At 49.8% G+C, this 16,234-nt stretch overlaps 1 protein-coding gene across 4 annotated transcripts; it reads right to left on the bottom strand.

The window, feature by feature from the left end:
• Positions 1-349: 349 nt before the first annotated feature.
• Positions 350-12,288, bottom strand: LOC123367123. 4 transcript variants are annotated; one of them, XM_045011163.1, is made up of 5 exons: positions 12,094-12,288; positions 5,141-5,189; positions 4,843-4,897; positions 3,983-4,072; positions 350-2,386 (listed from the first exon to the last, which is right to left on the bottom strand). In XM_045011163.1, the coding sequence occupies exons 1-5, from the start codon at positions 12,238-12,240 to the stop codon at positions 451-453; spliced, it is 2,277 nt and encodes a 758-aa protein (XP_044867098.1). In that variant the 5' UTR covers positions 12,241-12,288; the 3' UTR covers positions 350-450. The 4 variants fall into 4 exon arrangements, with proteins under 4 accessions (XP_044867098.1, XP_044867099.1, XP_044867101.1 ...); XM_045011164.1 differs by having other exon boundaries at positions 4,007-4,072; XM_045011166.1 differs by having other exon boundaries at positions 12,178-12,255.
• Between the last annotated feature and the right edge of the window lie 3,946 nt (positions 12,289-16,234).

Genomic DNA, 16,234 nt, shown 5'->3' with positions numbered 1-16,234 from the left:
GCAGAGGGCACTGGGAGGAGTTCTTAGAGGGGTGACAGGACCCGCTCCTGGGGGTGTCACCCCACCCTGGAACCCCCCGATTGGTCAAACCTGCTCTCAGGGCTGTCCTATGCAGCCAAAACTCATCACGATTGGTAGAGGGCAGTGGGAGGAGTTCTTAGAGCTGTCACACGAACCACTTCTGGACTGGTCACCCCTGCCCGGAACACCCCCCGATTGGTCAAATCTCCTCTTGGGGCAGGCCTATGGGGGTGATGCCCATCCTGATTGGTAAAGGGCAGTGGGAGGAGTTCTTAGAGGGGTCACATGACACACTTTGCTTCCGGTCATGTGTCCGCCATGGGTGGGACTTCCAGTGACAGGTGGTTGGGGCTTAAGGGGTCAAGGAGCGGGTTTTGAGGGGTCAAGGGGAGGGGTTAGTGTTTTATTGATGGTAGGGCCCTTATACTACTACCAGACACCCTTGGAGGCCCTTGCCTTCCCAAGGGGTGGCTTTGTAAATTTAGCATCAGGTGTTCTTGAATCAGAGTCCTTGGACATTTGGGACTTCAGTTTGTTCTGAAGCTTATTGCAGGTTTTCTTGAGGCACATTAACATCCGTTTGAGAATTGTAACTTTGCTTCTTGAAGGGGATGATGTCCTAGCTCTAGAGGCCTTTGGTGACTTTGGGGGAGAACCGTCAGGACTCCCAGTTGTTTTCTCCCCAGCTTGCGAAAGCCCTGTTGTACTTGTAGCAATGGACACCATCTTTGGTTGCTTACTGGGAGCCGTTTTCCCCATTCCATCCTGCGTCTTTCTCCTGTGTGCTGGAAGGAGCCACACCACTGGCATCTTTTTGTGGTTGGATGATGCTGAAGAGTCTCCTGGAGTCCATCGCTGTGGGATTCCATGGGATCTTCCGGGCAAGTCAGCACCTGCAGAGCCAGCTGGTCTCTTCCGTCGAAGCTTACTGCACTTCTTGCAGACACTAATTGGCAGCTGATCCCTGAAGAGCTTCGAATTCACAGTTCCATCGAGCCCATGTGGTTCCATGTCGTCTCGAAGACCATGCAGCTCAGCAGATGTCTCCTCCTGAGTTTTCTTACCCTTCATCTTTCCTGGATATGTCTTACGGCACTGCTGGCAGACTGAGACCTGGCCCGCCAAGGGGCGGGAGTTGCTCAACATTTCCATCAGGTGCTTCAGCTGCAGGTTGTGTGCAGCCTGCCCAGCAATGAGAGAGTCAAGGGTGGATCTTGTTAGCTGCTCAGAGCCTGGGGCCTCTGGGGCAACCTGGTGGCTTTGGGTCCTGGGATGATCTGCCCTGCCCTCACCTGCCTGTGCCCCTGGCCCCAGACAAGAGCCTTCTCCCAAGAGAACCTTCCTCTCCATGTGCAGCTCCAGCTTCTCTTCAGTCCCTTTGGTGCCGCTCACACTGGTAAGGGGCTTTCTCAACTCGCTCCTATAGAGGTGGAGTGTGGCTGTGAGCGTCTTCTCTGCTATTGCCGTCTCTCTCACGAGGGGAGCATCTCTGTGCGACTCTCTCACCATCTTTGGGAACGCCTCCATTTGGATCTCTGAGCATTTCTGAGCAATGTGTTCCTGCAGCTTGACCACCACCGTGGGCACAGGCCTGGCCAGCATGGCATCAGGGGATGCCATGATCCTGTGGGCTTTTTGAGGCAGAGGTCCAGAGGGGTAGACACATGGCTCCTGGATCGCCTGTGCACGCTGAGGGCTGGTGTTGGATCTGAGGGGCTCCGGGACCTTTGCTGGAAATCCACACTTGGGCCGATCTGTGTCTAATATCAATTGCTGCTTGGTGTCCCGCTCACCCAGCAATGGCTCCCCCGGGATGGGGGTTTGTGGAGCTGGAGGCAGAAGAGCTGTGTGGGGTTTCTGGGGGGTGAGGGGTAAGCCCTGCTCATGCTGGAGTCTCTTTGTAGAGTCCAGTTCCTCCAGGACTTCACAGCTTAGGAAAGGGACCCTGCTCATGTTGAACTTCACCCTGGGGTCTCTGTCCGGTGGGCGCAGAGCAGGGACGTTAGGGATCATCTTGGCCAGTGACTCTGTGTATGGGGTAGGAGCCCCCAGTTGACTCTGCAGATGCTTCTGGCGGATGTTGAAGTCTAAGCCACGGATTGACGTCTGGTCCAGACCCATGGTCTGCTCTCGCCGGTCCCGTCTGCTGTGGGCAGGAGGCCTGGGGAGAGGCTGGGCTTGGATGGGATGAGCGGATCCTTCCCAGCCCCCGACAGGCATGATCTCCCCCGTGTGGCAGAGGGGCTCTGATTGAATCATGGCGGCTTTTCTCAGGGAAAAGGAGCTGGGACTCCAGAGGGCAGAGGTGGTGGATTCCCTAGAGGAGTAGGAGAACTGGCCCGTGGCAGCTGTCGACACACTCGGCCTGTGGGAGAGAGCAGACAGGGACAGATGGGACATGGCTCTGCTGAGCAAAGGCAGGGCTTGGGCACAGTAGTGCAATGGGGCAGTGCCTAGGCATGCATTGCACACCACACCCCGACACAAGGACATCAGCTGGGTAACAAAGGACTGAGAGGGGGAGCTGGCACTCATTTTATCTAGAACGATAACCCCTTCGTCACACGCACATATGCAGCACCTAGAACGATGGGGCCTTGATCATGATCAGGAATCTACTGCTATTTGAATAGAAAGATTAGCTAACAACAATTGGTTTGGGGGAGGAAGACGTGAGCATGTGGGTGTAACCCTTGCCAGAGGATGTTGTGAAGGCCAAGACTATAAACTATAAAAGGAATTAGATAAATTCATCTATGGCTATTAGCTAAGGTGGGCAGGGATGGTGTCCCTAGTCTCTGTTTGTCTGAAGCTGGGAATGGGCGACAGGGGACGGATCATTTGATGATTCCCTGTTCTGGCCATTCCCTCTGCTGCACTGGCATTGGCCAGTTTTGGAAGACAGGATACTGGGCTAGATGAACCTTTGTCTGACCCAGTCTGGCTGTTCTTATGTTCTAACCCACTGGAAAACTGTCCTGTTCTAATGGCTGATACCCTAGAGGCTAACAACTTACTATTGCTCCCAGTTAATGGAGTTTCTCCGGTGGTGGAGGTCTGTGCTATGGTCCTGAAAGTCCTGGCTGATGACTCGTGTTTAGGGTGTACCACGTGGTGTCCCACTCACTGCTTGTCTGGTGCCTACTCTGGGGATGGGATTAGCTCTCGGTGTCAATGCCCCTTCCAATTGTCGCATGTGGTCACTGTCACTCCCACAATGACCCAGACAGTTTTCCTGTTCACTGCCCCGCCGGTCCATGCCATGCCCTCGGGGGCTGGTAGGGAAACCTGGGCCCACACTTCACACTGGGCTCCAGGCCACGGACCCTCAACCCAGCAGTTCTGGGCTTTCCTCTCCCAGCCTGGACTGCTTCCTACTACTCCTGGTTCCCCTCCTTGCTCTGGGTGCACCAGCTCCAAACACTCCCCCCTCTTTCCAGGGAGGGGCTGCCCTTTCCCAGCCGCAGCCCCTGTCTCTTGCCAGCTTCCTGGCTTTATAGGCCCCATCTGTTCCTGCCAGCTGAGCCTGCTTGGAATCAATTCCCTGCTCCCCGGCTCTTCCTGCAGGTGCACCCTGTGGAGTTCATGGGCCTGCCTGGCCACCTGAGCCCCTTCCAGTGCTGTGTGGGGTGGACACCCCCTCGCAGGGTGTCATTGGATTGCTTTGTCTTTCAAACACAGCACGGGCAGGTTCTAGACAGTCGCCTGCTGGCAGATATTGCCCTACAGAAGGATTTGATCCTACTCACAACCCCAACTTGTAGTCTCTGCATTTAATTTCTGATCATCCCTCACCTCACTTTCACTGGTCTCTCACCTTGGAAGCTAAAGCCTCTTAGGGGCTTTTTCCCTGTTATTTTAGGATCCTGGAGTGTCTGGTTTTCCCTGCTCCCTCCTCTCTACATTCACTCTCCCCTCCCACCCAGACCCCAGTCTGGTGCCCCCTGGTCAGTTGCCTTACGGTATCAGGTGTCTGGCCACGTACTGTAGATTCCTCTCAACCAGCCTGAGGCGCTGAGCCAAGCGGAGCTTCTTCGGGTGCACAGGGCAGCTGTGGAACAGAGAGAGCAGATAGCTGAGTGCAGGCCCTGCCCTCAGGCCCTCTTTTACCCAGAGGGGAGGCACCGAAAGGCTCCCTGTCCCATTCTCCACTGAGGCAGCCTCCTCCCCTGCAACACCCAGGCCTTGGATGTTCTGGTTTGGGGTTAGCTGGATTGTTAGGTGAGCCCTGTCTAGTGCTGAGGAGGTGAGAGTGTATCCTGCTGGCAGCGTGTGTCATGTCCCGCCCACAGAAGCTAATCAACATATAGGATAACAGCCTACTATAGCTGCCAACTAATACAGCTACCTCTTCAGCTCTAAGGGGTGTTTTATGCTGCAGAGCTGAAGGTCCAGGGTTCAAATCCTGCTGGGGGACTGGAGAAGGGGCCGTTACACAAGTGCTGCTGGATCCCTTTCACCCTTCTCACTGTACCAGAAAGGCCAGCCTTCCTCCTGATCTGTCCACCTCACCTGCACGGGGCTGTTCTAGGAAAACTTTTTCTCCCCCTTATGGGAGGGGAGGATGGTCCAGTCCAGTCGACACAATCTACCCCCCACCACCACTGCCCCAGTTTAAATGAACTGTATGATGCGTGGGGGTGGATTAAAGATGGCAACTTCTGCTGGGTGGGAATGAATTGCAGGAGTCTAAAGGAGAAGAGTTCCTTGCGTGGTACATAGGTCGGGGCAGGGGAGGGATTACTCGGGTGGGGATGAATTGCATGACGCTAAAGGAGGGGACTGACCCACTGCAGATTGATGGAGGGGGGCATTGCTTACCATGTCTCTAGGGATGCACCAGCCTCCTCCAGCTCTTCCTCACAGCACCCAAAAGCTGCCAGAAGTGAGACAAAGGAGCCATTGAGCTGCTTGGGCACTCGTTGCTTCCTAGCACCCTAGAGCCCCAGATTTCAGGGGCAGCCTGTGAACGGAGCCCCAGCCAGTGCCTCTGCACGACTCTGGGCACGACTGTGCCTTCGCAGGAAGAGGGGAGGCAGGTGGGGGAATAGACCCTATTTCTCTGCTTTGCATGGGGCCTGAGTCTGCCACCGCAGCTGTGGGGTCAGGGGCTGCTTACCTTTTGGTTTCTGCTTTTTCTTTCGGTGTGTCCTCTTCCTCCGAAGAGCCTGCCACACACAGAGAAAGCAGCAGGGTTAGAAGAGAACTCCTCAATAAACCTGAGAGAACAATGAGCCAGAGGTGATTGCCATGTGGGGCCAGGGGGAAGTTTTTCTTTGTGGAAGAGTATTGCACTATGAGGCCTCCTGGGTAGGCACTGTGCTTTCCTGTGATGCAGACAATGTAGGGCACAGAGCACAACCCATAACAGGGGTCACTGGAACAATCCAGGGGTTGGAGAAACAGGGATTGCTGGTACCCGGAGCCTGCAGAGTTTATAAGCATTGAAGGAGAGAGCCTGCAAAGTTCTCTCTCCTGCAGAGATGACAAAACTCTGCAGGTTTTAGGATTGCAGGGTATGCAACTAACCCCAGATACCATGCACGGAATTCAGACCTTGGGGGAGAAATCCGACCTCTAGACAACAGTGTTTCCTAGATACATATTTAGGGAATGCATGCTATCGGGGTTTTATCTGCATGCATTTGGGATGGCCATGTTACTCCTGAGTGGTGAAGCCATGAATGGGTTATTCAAATGCACCCAAACAAGTGCTGATATAACCCCAATATCATCCTTAAACGGCAGCTCTTTTACACCAAACAACAACAACAACAACAACAGTTTGGCATGAGTTCAGCCCACTTGCCTGGGAGCTGCAAAGTTTCTTGAAGGTAAACCGCACTGCTTGCAGCTTAACTAGCCAGGTATTCCTTTCACAGGCTAGATCTTTCTCCCCTGGGCTCAGCCCCTGTCCCCCTCCCCCACAGTTTAGTTCCTTTATTTCTCCAGGTGTTTTCAGCAGTCTTCCTTTTGGGGGCAGCGAGGTGGTGGAGAAGAGCCTAGATTAACTCCCTTCCATGCCTTAAATAGGATTTGGCTATGACAGGAATCCTTTGGCTCCCAGTTTGACCCCTCACTCCCTCCTAGTGGAAAAATACCGCCAGTCCCAAACGATGTCCATCTGAGGGAACTGAGATTGTTTAGTCCGCAGAAGAGAAGAATTGGGTGGGGGGGATTTGATAGCCGCTTTCAACTACCTGAAAGGGGGTTCCAAAGAGGATGGATCTAGACTGTTCTCAGTGGTGGCAGATGACAGAACAAGGAGCAATGGTCTCAAGTTGAATGGGGGAGGTTTAGGTTGGATATTAGGAAAAAAACTTTTTCACTAGCAGGGTGGTGAAGCACTGGAATGGGTTACCTAGGGAGGTGGTGGAATCTCCTTCCTTAGAGGTTTTTAAGGGCAGGCTTGACAAAGCCCTGGCTGGGATGATTTAGTTGGGAATTGGTCCTGCTTTCAGCAGGGGGTTGGACTAGATACCTCCTGAGGTCCCTTCCAACCCTGGCCTTCTATGATTCTATGAGGTGACATGATCACATGACGCTGCAGTGTCAAAGCAGCATCCCAGGAAACTTCTCAGGAAGGAGGAAGATTAGTATCTTCCAAGTCCTATTGTCCTTCCTAATGGCCCATCCAGGCTGATTGCCCACTGTTTGGGGGCATTCCCCCGGTGCAAGCACTTTTGTAATTGATACAGAGCCCATATTCCTTGCTTCAGATACAGAAATGATACATCCATACAGACAGGATAATCCCGTTCAGTAAATCAAAACCTTTCCAATGATATCTCACATAACCCATCTTGAATAAAACATACCTTAGTTATGCCATATTCATAGAACAATATTTCTATGAAGTGTATGGAGCATAATGTCACAGAGGTGAAGAAGCATGTGGACAAGGGCGATCCAGTAGATATAGTGTACCTGAACTTTCAGAAAGCCTTTAACAAGTTCCCTCATCAAAGGTTCTTAAGCAAAGTAAGTTGTCATGGGATAAGAGGGAAGGTCTTCACATGGACCAGTAACTGGTTTAAAGATAGGAAACCAAAGGTAGGAATAAATGGTGAGTTTATGAAGAGAGATAAATAGCAAGGTCCCCCAAGGATCTGTACTGGGACCAGAGTTGTTCAACATATGCATAAATGATCTAGGAAAGGGGGGAAACAGTGAAGTGGCCAGATTTGCAGATGATACAAAACTAAAGATCGTGAAATCCAAATCTGAATAGGCCCTCCTTGTTCCCAGATGTATAACTCTGTGTTGGGCTGTGTGAAAATGCATTTTGTTTGAATGGGCCCCATTTGCCAAACCAACTCTCCGGAACTCTCTGTATGACTGCCCTGTCCTCATCGTTATTTACCATTCTGCCAATCTTTGTGTCATCAGTACATTTTTATCAGCAGCAATTTTGTATTTACTTCCAAGTCATTGAAAAAAATGTTGAATAGCCTCAGACCTAGTACTGATCCCTGCAGAGCCCCATTAGAAAAACCCACATTCGAGGAGCCCTTTGACAATTACTTTTTAAGATCTGTCAGTTAGCCATTAGCCTGTTCTCAATCCCTTTAACCTGTGCTCCATTGATAATGTATAGTGCTGATTTTTAATCCAAATGTCCTGCGGTACTTGTGTGCATAAACAGGGGAATCTCAAGTTGGAGGAGAGAGGTTATTTTACCTCTGTATTTGGCACTGGTGCAACCAGTGCTGGAATCCTGTGTCCAGTTCTGGTGTCTAACATTCAGGAAGGATGTTGATAAATTGCAGAGGGTTCAGAGAAGAGCCATAAGAATGATTAAAGGATTAGAAAACATGCCTTGTAGTGATAGACTTTAGGAGCTCAGTCAATGTCGCTTAAAGAGGTTAAGGGTGGTTTGAGGAAAAGTCTATAAATACCTACCCGGGGAAGAAACAATTACAAATGGGCTCTTCAATCTAGCAGAGAAAGGTCTAACATGTCCAATGGCTGGAAGTTGAAACTAGACAAATTCAGACTGGAAAGAAGGCGTCCATTTTTAACAGTGAGAGGAATTAACCATTGGAACAATTGACCAAGATCATGGTGGATTGATTCTCCATCACTGGCAATTTTTAAAATCAAGATTGGACATTTTAATAAAAGGTATGCAGTAGGCATTATTGTGTGGAAGTTCTTTGGCCTGCGTTAGACAGGAGGGTCAGACTAGAAGATTCCAATGGGCCAATCTTGCCTTGGAATCTATGAAAAACAACACCTTACACAAGTCTAAGTTTGTCACATCTATGTTTGACCTGGCCCATTTTCCATAAAACGTTGTTAACCTGCTTTAAATATATCCCCGTCCTTTAATTCTTTATTGATTGATTCCCATATCAGTTTGATCCGAGCCTGCTGATTGAAAAATACTTATGTTTGGTTCCTGCATTCAGCTGGCATCAATCCAGCTTTTCTATCTCTCTAGGAGTCTCACTTACCTCAGATCTGGCGAGCCTCAGCACAGCATAAAAGACTACAAAGAGCAGATAGAGGAGGAGTGAACTCATTTCCCCGGGCTCAGGCACTAAGACACTCTCAACACAGGCACTCTCAAAGCAGCAACAAGTACCCAGGCTACACCTGAGGGCAGGTTGCTGCCCTGGCATCAGGCAGGCGCTGATGTCATCTCTAGGTCACAATGGGGTTGCCCTCCTGCAATCTCCCTCTAGTCTGTGAGGTGTCAATGCTGTACTTAGATCAGGAGATGGGATGGGGCAACTGCCCAAGTGGGCTGAGCTCAGAATAAGGCAGGAGAGAGGGCATCAGGTTTCCCAGGAAAACCCTGGGTCTTTTCCGAGCTGTATGACTCTCAAGCCCTTAGGCAAGGGACATTTTTTCCCTACTTGTGGGAACTCCTAAAACCCTTGTGACTGAGGCAGAATCTCCCAGCCTGAAGTGAGAAGCAGCCCTGAAGTGATTCTCTAGTGCTACCAGTGCAGAAAAACGTTCATGGTATCACCAGCCCAAGCATTCCAACACCATGAGCTGGGCCCCACCAAAATCATGAGATTGGCTTCAAAATAATGAGATCTTCAAAAAACATTCATCTGGGGACCTCTTCATTTGCCTTCTGGTATCTGAGCCGCTAGGGTGCACTCAAGTCATGTTCTCCAGCTCCTCTTTGCAATCACGAGGGCTTAAAATTGGCTAACAAATAAAATAAAATAAAATAAAATAAAGAGCAGAGATTCTCAGATAAATCACTTGACTCCAGCAGTGGGCGCTTTAAGAAAAGCACCCTATATCATAAGATAATAAAGAGCCCTAACTCCTATCTAGCATGTTCAATCAGTAAATCTCAAAGCACGTTACAAAGGAGGTCTGTAGCATTAGCCCCCTTTTCAAGATGGGAAATTGAGGCACAGAGAAGAGCAGTGACTTGCCTACGGTCACCCAGGAAGACAATAGCAGAGCCAGGACTAGTACTTAAGTCTCCTGAGTTCCATCTAGTGCTCTATCCACTAGGCCACAATGCATTTGAAGTAAGGGGTCATAGTCAATACATTCCTGTAGCGGTTATTTTGGGCTCTTCCAATACCATTGTTATTGAAGTTACACATGTTGACCTGTGGTCTGTGCTGGTACAGGGGCATCCTTGTTAAAACGAATTTCTCACAGCAGGTTGCATCTGAGTTCTTGTTAGGCCTGAACACAAGTTAACTGGACCATGTCTCCGATGTCCCCATGGGAAAGTTTAAAAGCCACTGAAGGCCTTGCAGTGCACTGACATACTGGGATTTTCAGAAAGCCTTTGACAAGGTCCCTCAGCAAAGGCTCTTAAGCAAAGTAAGCTGTACTGGAATCAGAGGAATGGTCCTCTCATGGACCAGTAACTGGCTGAACCATAGGAAACAAAGCGTAGGAATACTGCATGCAGATGTGGTCTCCCCATCTCAAAAACGATATCTTGGAATTGGAAAAGGTTCAGAAAAGGGCAACAAAAATGATTAGGGGTGTGGAACAGCTTGCATAGGAGGAGAGATTAATAAGACTGGGACTTTTCATCTTAGAAAAGACAACTACAGGGGCTATAATAGAGGTCTACAAAATCATGATTTGTGTGGAAAAAGTAAATAAGGAAGTGTTATTTACTCCTTCTCAGAACAGAAGAACTAGGGGTCACCACATGAAATGAATAGGCAGCAGGTCGAAAAGAAACAAAAGGAAGTATTTCTTCACACAATGCACAGTCAACTCCTTGCCAAAGAATGTTGGGAAGGCCAAGACTATAAGAGGATTCAAAAAAGAACTAGATAATTTCATGAAAGATAGGTCCATCAATGGCTATTAGCCAAGATGGGCAGGGATGCCCCACCATGCTCTGAGGGTCTCTAGGTTCTGTTTACCAGAAATTGGAAATGGATGACAGGGGATGGATCACTTGATGATTCCCTGTTCTGGTCATTCCCTCTGAAACACCTGGCATTGGCCACTGTCGGAAGACCGGATACTGGGCTAGATGGACCTTTGGTCTGACCCAGCGTGGCCATTCTTATGTTACAGCTGTTCAGCCTCCTTGATACCTGTGATGTCATAATCCTGCTCAGTTCTCCAGTCTTCCATGGAGTCTGGATGGAAAGACAGGGTAGATGTCACCTAGTGAGCAGGGCCTGTGAGAGCAACCGGTGTTCAGGCAGAGAGGGGCTCCTGGGAGAGCAGAGTCAGGGCTCCGTTAAAGAGCCAGAGACAGGGGCCTGGCCTGAGTGTAACCCACCAAACTTTGATTACACCCGTACCCGTAATAATTCCATTGTATTGCAGGGACAGTGAGCAGGTTCAGTCTGTTCTGACAGCGGAACTCCCACCTGTGGAGACCACCACAAATATGCAAACTGGGACAGTTGGGGATGCCAGTAGCCTGAGTTGCTCCGATGTGGAGGAAAGACACCACAGTGTAGTAAAGCTGCTCAGACTAAACAAAAAAAAATCCTTCGGTTGATAAGACGACAATCTGTGGGTTAACTAAGACGCCTCATAAATCGAAACATGCTCTTATCATTACAGCAATACAGCACATACCAGTCCAAGAAAAACAACAGTATCTAACATACAGATTTCTTCAGTACTGAAAGGTACACGGGCCACTAATCCTATGCATTGAAAGCATGCACTGCTTATTTCGCATTTATGTCCTCACACCCTCCTTAGCTGACCAAGCAGCAAGCACTCTGTTCTTTGAATAGGCTGGGATCCTTCTCCTGGCAGTTATCTGCTTGCTGCAGGTAGCCAAAGCAGGCCTGCGAACATCAACCCTCGGGGAAGAGATCTTCAGCGCCCTTCCAATATGGCTGTCTCTCTCTAGGGCTGGCTGAACTGGCGGAACTGGAGGTTCAAATCAAGTCTCTGGAGTACATCCACAGCAGGGATCGGTCATCAGTGCTATGTTTAGATGGAGTTGAGGCATCCGCCTTTTATAATCTCTTGCCAAAAGATTAGGCACATTGTTCATTTTTACAGTTCTTGGTAATAGCAGCACATTAGATACAAAAATTACCATTAGCAATAACAACAAATTCATTGCAAGTGTCCATTTACAATCATTTTTGCTATGCCACACCTTTGGCTCAATACCATTGGGGTTTGAGGAACCCCAACTGACCAAACCCAAAGATCTGTCCTGGATTCCCCCTTTCTCCCCACACCTCTTGCCTGCCCTCTCCCTGGCTGGCTGGGAGGCCAGGGACCCGGAAAGCTTGTGGCTTTGGGCGGGAGCTGGGAGGGTTTGTTCAGCTTCCCCCAGCGGAGGGAAATAACTGGCCAGAGCCGGCTTAGTGCCAGGGATGCCAGGAACCCTGGGACCACGAGGGAGAGCCCTGGCATTTCGAGCACTAGCCGGTGGTCGGAGCCGTAAGGAACAACCAATGAATGGAGCCACGAGCTCTGTCTGTGGCCCTGTCTCTCTCTGTGGATGTGCCCCGTCAGCCCAACAGGGCCTGGTCAGAACAGGGGGCCTCAGGCCCTCCCACCCTCCCTTCCATGGGGCTGTGTCCAGGCAAGCTCTGCTGAGAGCGCAGGACGGCTTGGGGCTGGCGGGGTTGGGGAGGGTCCTCCTACCATCCTGCTTCTCCAGGAGAAGCTGTGCTGAGTCGCCATGGCCACCCAGATGAACAGGACCAGAAGGACGCAGGTGTATAACACCCAGGAGCTGTGCCAGCAGGCACAGAACCAGCTCTGCAGGATCCCCACTCCAGCGTCAAACATGCTGGGAAGGACGGTCTGGACGCACACTGGGGGTGGAGATGCTACACTCCCTGCTGCTGCTGCGGCTGGATCTCTCCAGAGGGGCTGTTTGGTCCAGTGACGCATCATAAAGGGCCAGGACCAGGCAGGTCCTGACATCACAAAAGGACGGCAGGCATCAGAGGTGGGCAAGACCCTGGCTCCCTGCAGTCCCTCCCCAGAACCCCATGAAGTTACTTAGAGACTGTGACTGAGTCACCCCGTAACCTTCTCTTCATTAAGCAAAAGAGATTGAGCTCCTGAGTCTCTCACTAGGCGGCAGGGTTTCTAACCTTTGAATCAGTCTTGAGGCTTTTTTCTGACTTCTCTTTCATTGATAACATCCTTCTGGAAGGGCATTCACCAGCATAAGCCCTTGGAGAATGGCATTAAATTGGAGTAACACCACAGTGAATCAGGCAGGCGCTGTGAGGCTCTGAATGGGACTGGTCCCCAGACCGGGTGTCTGACTGTCAACATCCACCAGATGTTGGCACCCTCTTTTTTTAAGCTTGGGAGTGGAATTGGCCCTCCACCCTTGGAGATGCCCTACTGAGCATATGTGACCCAAAGCACCCTCTAGTCACACCCTCCATGTGATCAGGGCCGGCTCCAGACCCCAGCGCGCCAAGCAGGCGCGTGGGGCGGCATTGTCAGGGCAGGGCGGCATTTGGCTCCGGTGGACCTTCCGCAGTCATGCCTGCGGGAGGTCCACCGGAGCCCGGGACGAGCGGACCTGCCGCAGGCATGACTGCGGAGGGTCCCCTCTTCCCGCGGCTCCGCTTGAGCTCCCGCAGGCATGACTGCGGCGGGCGTGCTGGTCCCGCGGCTCGGACGGAGCTCCCGCAGGCATGCCTTCCGATGCTCCACCGGACCCGCGAACCAGCGCACCCGCCGCAGACACTTCTGCCCCGGCCGCGGGACCGGGGAAGGGCGGCGAAGCGCGCCGCCCTGCTTGGGGTGCCGTAATTTATAGAGCCGCCCCTGCATGTGATGGTAATAATCTTTGTTCGAAATATGCCTTGAGAGGTACCATTTGAAAACTAACAACTCTCTGGTCAATAAGATCATGATGCAACATTACACAGAGAGTTATGAGTTCCCCCTGTAGGACATTACTTGTGAAAACCCGACAGCCCCTCCTAGGCAACCACTGTTAAAGAGGTCTGTCCTAAACAAAGGAATGGGGGGTTATATAAGCAGCAAACAGGGTCATCAAGACAGCAGGGGAAGAAGATGGTAGTGAACAGAGCAATTTACATTTCAGCAAACACAAGTAGTGGGGTGGGGGGGAAGAAGAGCACATGTAATGTTGACAGACCCTGGCTGTTGGCAGGGAGGATCAAACCTGGGATCTCTGGGGCTTAGTGCCTGATCCTCTACTGCATGAGCTAAAAGCCATCTGTCTCTTAGCTAATGCTGTAGCACAGACTCATTTTATGGTCTTGGTGCCACTAGATGGGACAGGACACCACACCCAGGAGGTGTGTGGGTTACACACGGACAGCGATGAGCTGCCAAAATCTTAACAACCGGTTCCCTACTGGGTCCTTCATTCGCTCCGGGTCTTCAGCAGCACTTCGGCGGTGGGTCCTTCAGTGCCACCGAAGACTCGGAGCGAGTGAAGGACCCGCCGCCAAAGTGCCGCCGGGGGTGCTATGCTTCTTTAGGGGACCAGGAGCTGTGGATTCTCCTGCTCCACTTGGCACTTCTGCGGGAGATTGAGGTCGGGCATAGGGGCTTCCCCTGCTGCCCCACGGCTTCTGCCAGGGCTGGGGTTGGGGCAACATTGCCCCACCCACTGGGCAGAAGCTGCCTCCCCCCCATTGACTGTGGCTCCTCAGCCTGGGCTCTGTAGTCACAATGGCTAATCCACCACTGAGGGAGACATGAGGATGAAATCACATGTTGCACTTAAGCTATGAGCAGTTATTTGCAAAGCCCTTCATTAATTATAAGGCATATGCATATCAAAGACATCTATATACAGTATGGTTCGTAATGCCTTGAGCACAAGGGGGGAATTTCAGTGTACAGTTAGAACTAGTTTATTTTTTTTTTAAATTAGAAAGGATTGCTCAGTGAACATATAGCGATTGTTGTTGGTGCTTGCAGCAGACTAGATAACATACTTAAGAAGGAAGCGGAGTCATAGGGTTTTCTGGTAAAATTTATACTCATTTCTCATGTAACTGCACAGTGTATTTGTTGCACCACCAGCATAGATAGTGTGACAAAGTTCCTCCTCTACCTTGGTGGGTCCTGCACTTATTGGCAGATTTGTTCACCTCAGAGATCTTCCCCTCTGGTGGAACCCACAGTCTGGGTCAACTCCTCCCGTGTCTGATCAGGAATTGGGAGGTTTGGGGGGGAACCCGAGCCCTCCCTCTACTCCAGGTTCCAGCCCAGGGGCCTGTGGATTGCAGCTGTCTATAGTGCCTCCTGTAACAGCTGCATGACAGCTACAGCTCCCTGGGCTACTTCCCCATGGCCTCCTCCAAACACCTTCTTTATCCTCACCACAGGACCTTCCTCCTGGTGTCTGATAACACTTGTACTCCTTAGTCCTCCAGCAGCACACCCTCTCAGCTCTTTGCACCTCTTGCTCCCAGCTCCTGGCACACACACCACAAACTGAAGTGAGCTCCTTTTTAAACCCAGGTGCCCTGATTAGAACACCTGCAGCCAATCAAGGCAGGCTAATCAGCCTGTCTGCCTTAATTGGATCTAGCAGGTTCCTGATTACTCTAGTGCAGCTCCTGCTCTGGTCACTCAGGGAACAGAAAACTACTCATCCAGTGACCAGTATATTTGCCCTCTGCCAGACTCCTGGACCCCACTGATCTGGGTCTGTCACAATAGCAAATGAGATTTTCTGGAAAAGTTGAATAAAAACTAGAGATCCCAATCCCGGTCCCACTGAAGGTAAGGTTAACACTCCAAATAATCCTGGTGTTGGGACATCAGGACCATCATGTACAGGCTCAAGTTTCCAGTATAATGTGTCAGTATTATCTGAAAGAAAAAAAAAAAGTATTCCTTACCTTCCAAAGAAAAGTTGACAGCAAATTGACGCCGGTTCAGTCTGCCTGCTTTATTCATTCCTTCGGGATATGTGCTACTCCTTAAATATGTCAAAACATTTGTAATTTTTTTCCTCAAAAGCTTTCCCTGAGAATTGTTTACAAGAGAAGACAGTTACTTAAGTGGAAACATGGAGTATCAATCCATATGAGACTCAAAGTTCAGTTAGAAGATCTGAGATGTACATTGCAGTCATATAAGCAGGGTAAACCTAAATCAACAATGCATCATTCATAAACCAGTCAAGACAGACATAAATAAATTGCAGGCACGTGCATAATTTTGAAGTAGTTGTGGCTTGCAAAATATGGCTGTATTTGATCAATGCAGATGGAATGTTATTAGTGATAACGATAGCACCTACAAGATTGTAATCATGTATAGTCATAGTAACTCAGGACAGGAAATGTAACAGCACAAAAATGTCAATTAAAAAAACAACACAAGCAGAGTTGCTTGAAGATAATGGGTTCCGAAAACAAATGAATACACATGAAAACACTCTACTTACCTGCCATTGTGTGTGTAGTGCAGGTAATTTTTTGCTTGGTGCAACTTTTTGGGAGCAAATAGTTTTCTGAAATTCTGAAGAATCTGAAATAAAGAAACCCCTATAACATACACATACAGTATCACCTCATTCTCAGTTATGCCTTTCATCGATTATTTTACTGTCATTTAACTAATCAATCCTAACAATGTAACTTGATTAACAAATTAGATCCCACCACCTTAATTGGTTTACACTCAGCAAAATTACTTATACATCAGCAAAAACAAAAAAAACCCATACAGATAAACAATAGAGAAATGGGGACCATAAAGACCAAACAATAAATAAATCACCATGATTACAGGCATGCAAATCATTTAAGAAGTGACTATACAGTTA

Source organism: Mauremys mutica, chromosome 3 (genome assembly GCF_020497125.1).
Source record: "Mauremys mutica isolate MM-2020 ecotype Southern chromosome 3, ASM2049712v1, whole genome shotgun sequence".
Classification (NCBI taxonomy): Eukaryota; Metazoa; Chordata; order Testudines; family Geoemydidae; genus Mauremys; species Mauremys mutica.
This window is presented reverse-complemented; position numbering and strand designations above follow the sequence as displayed.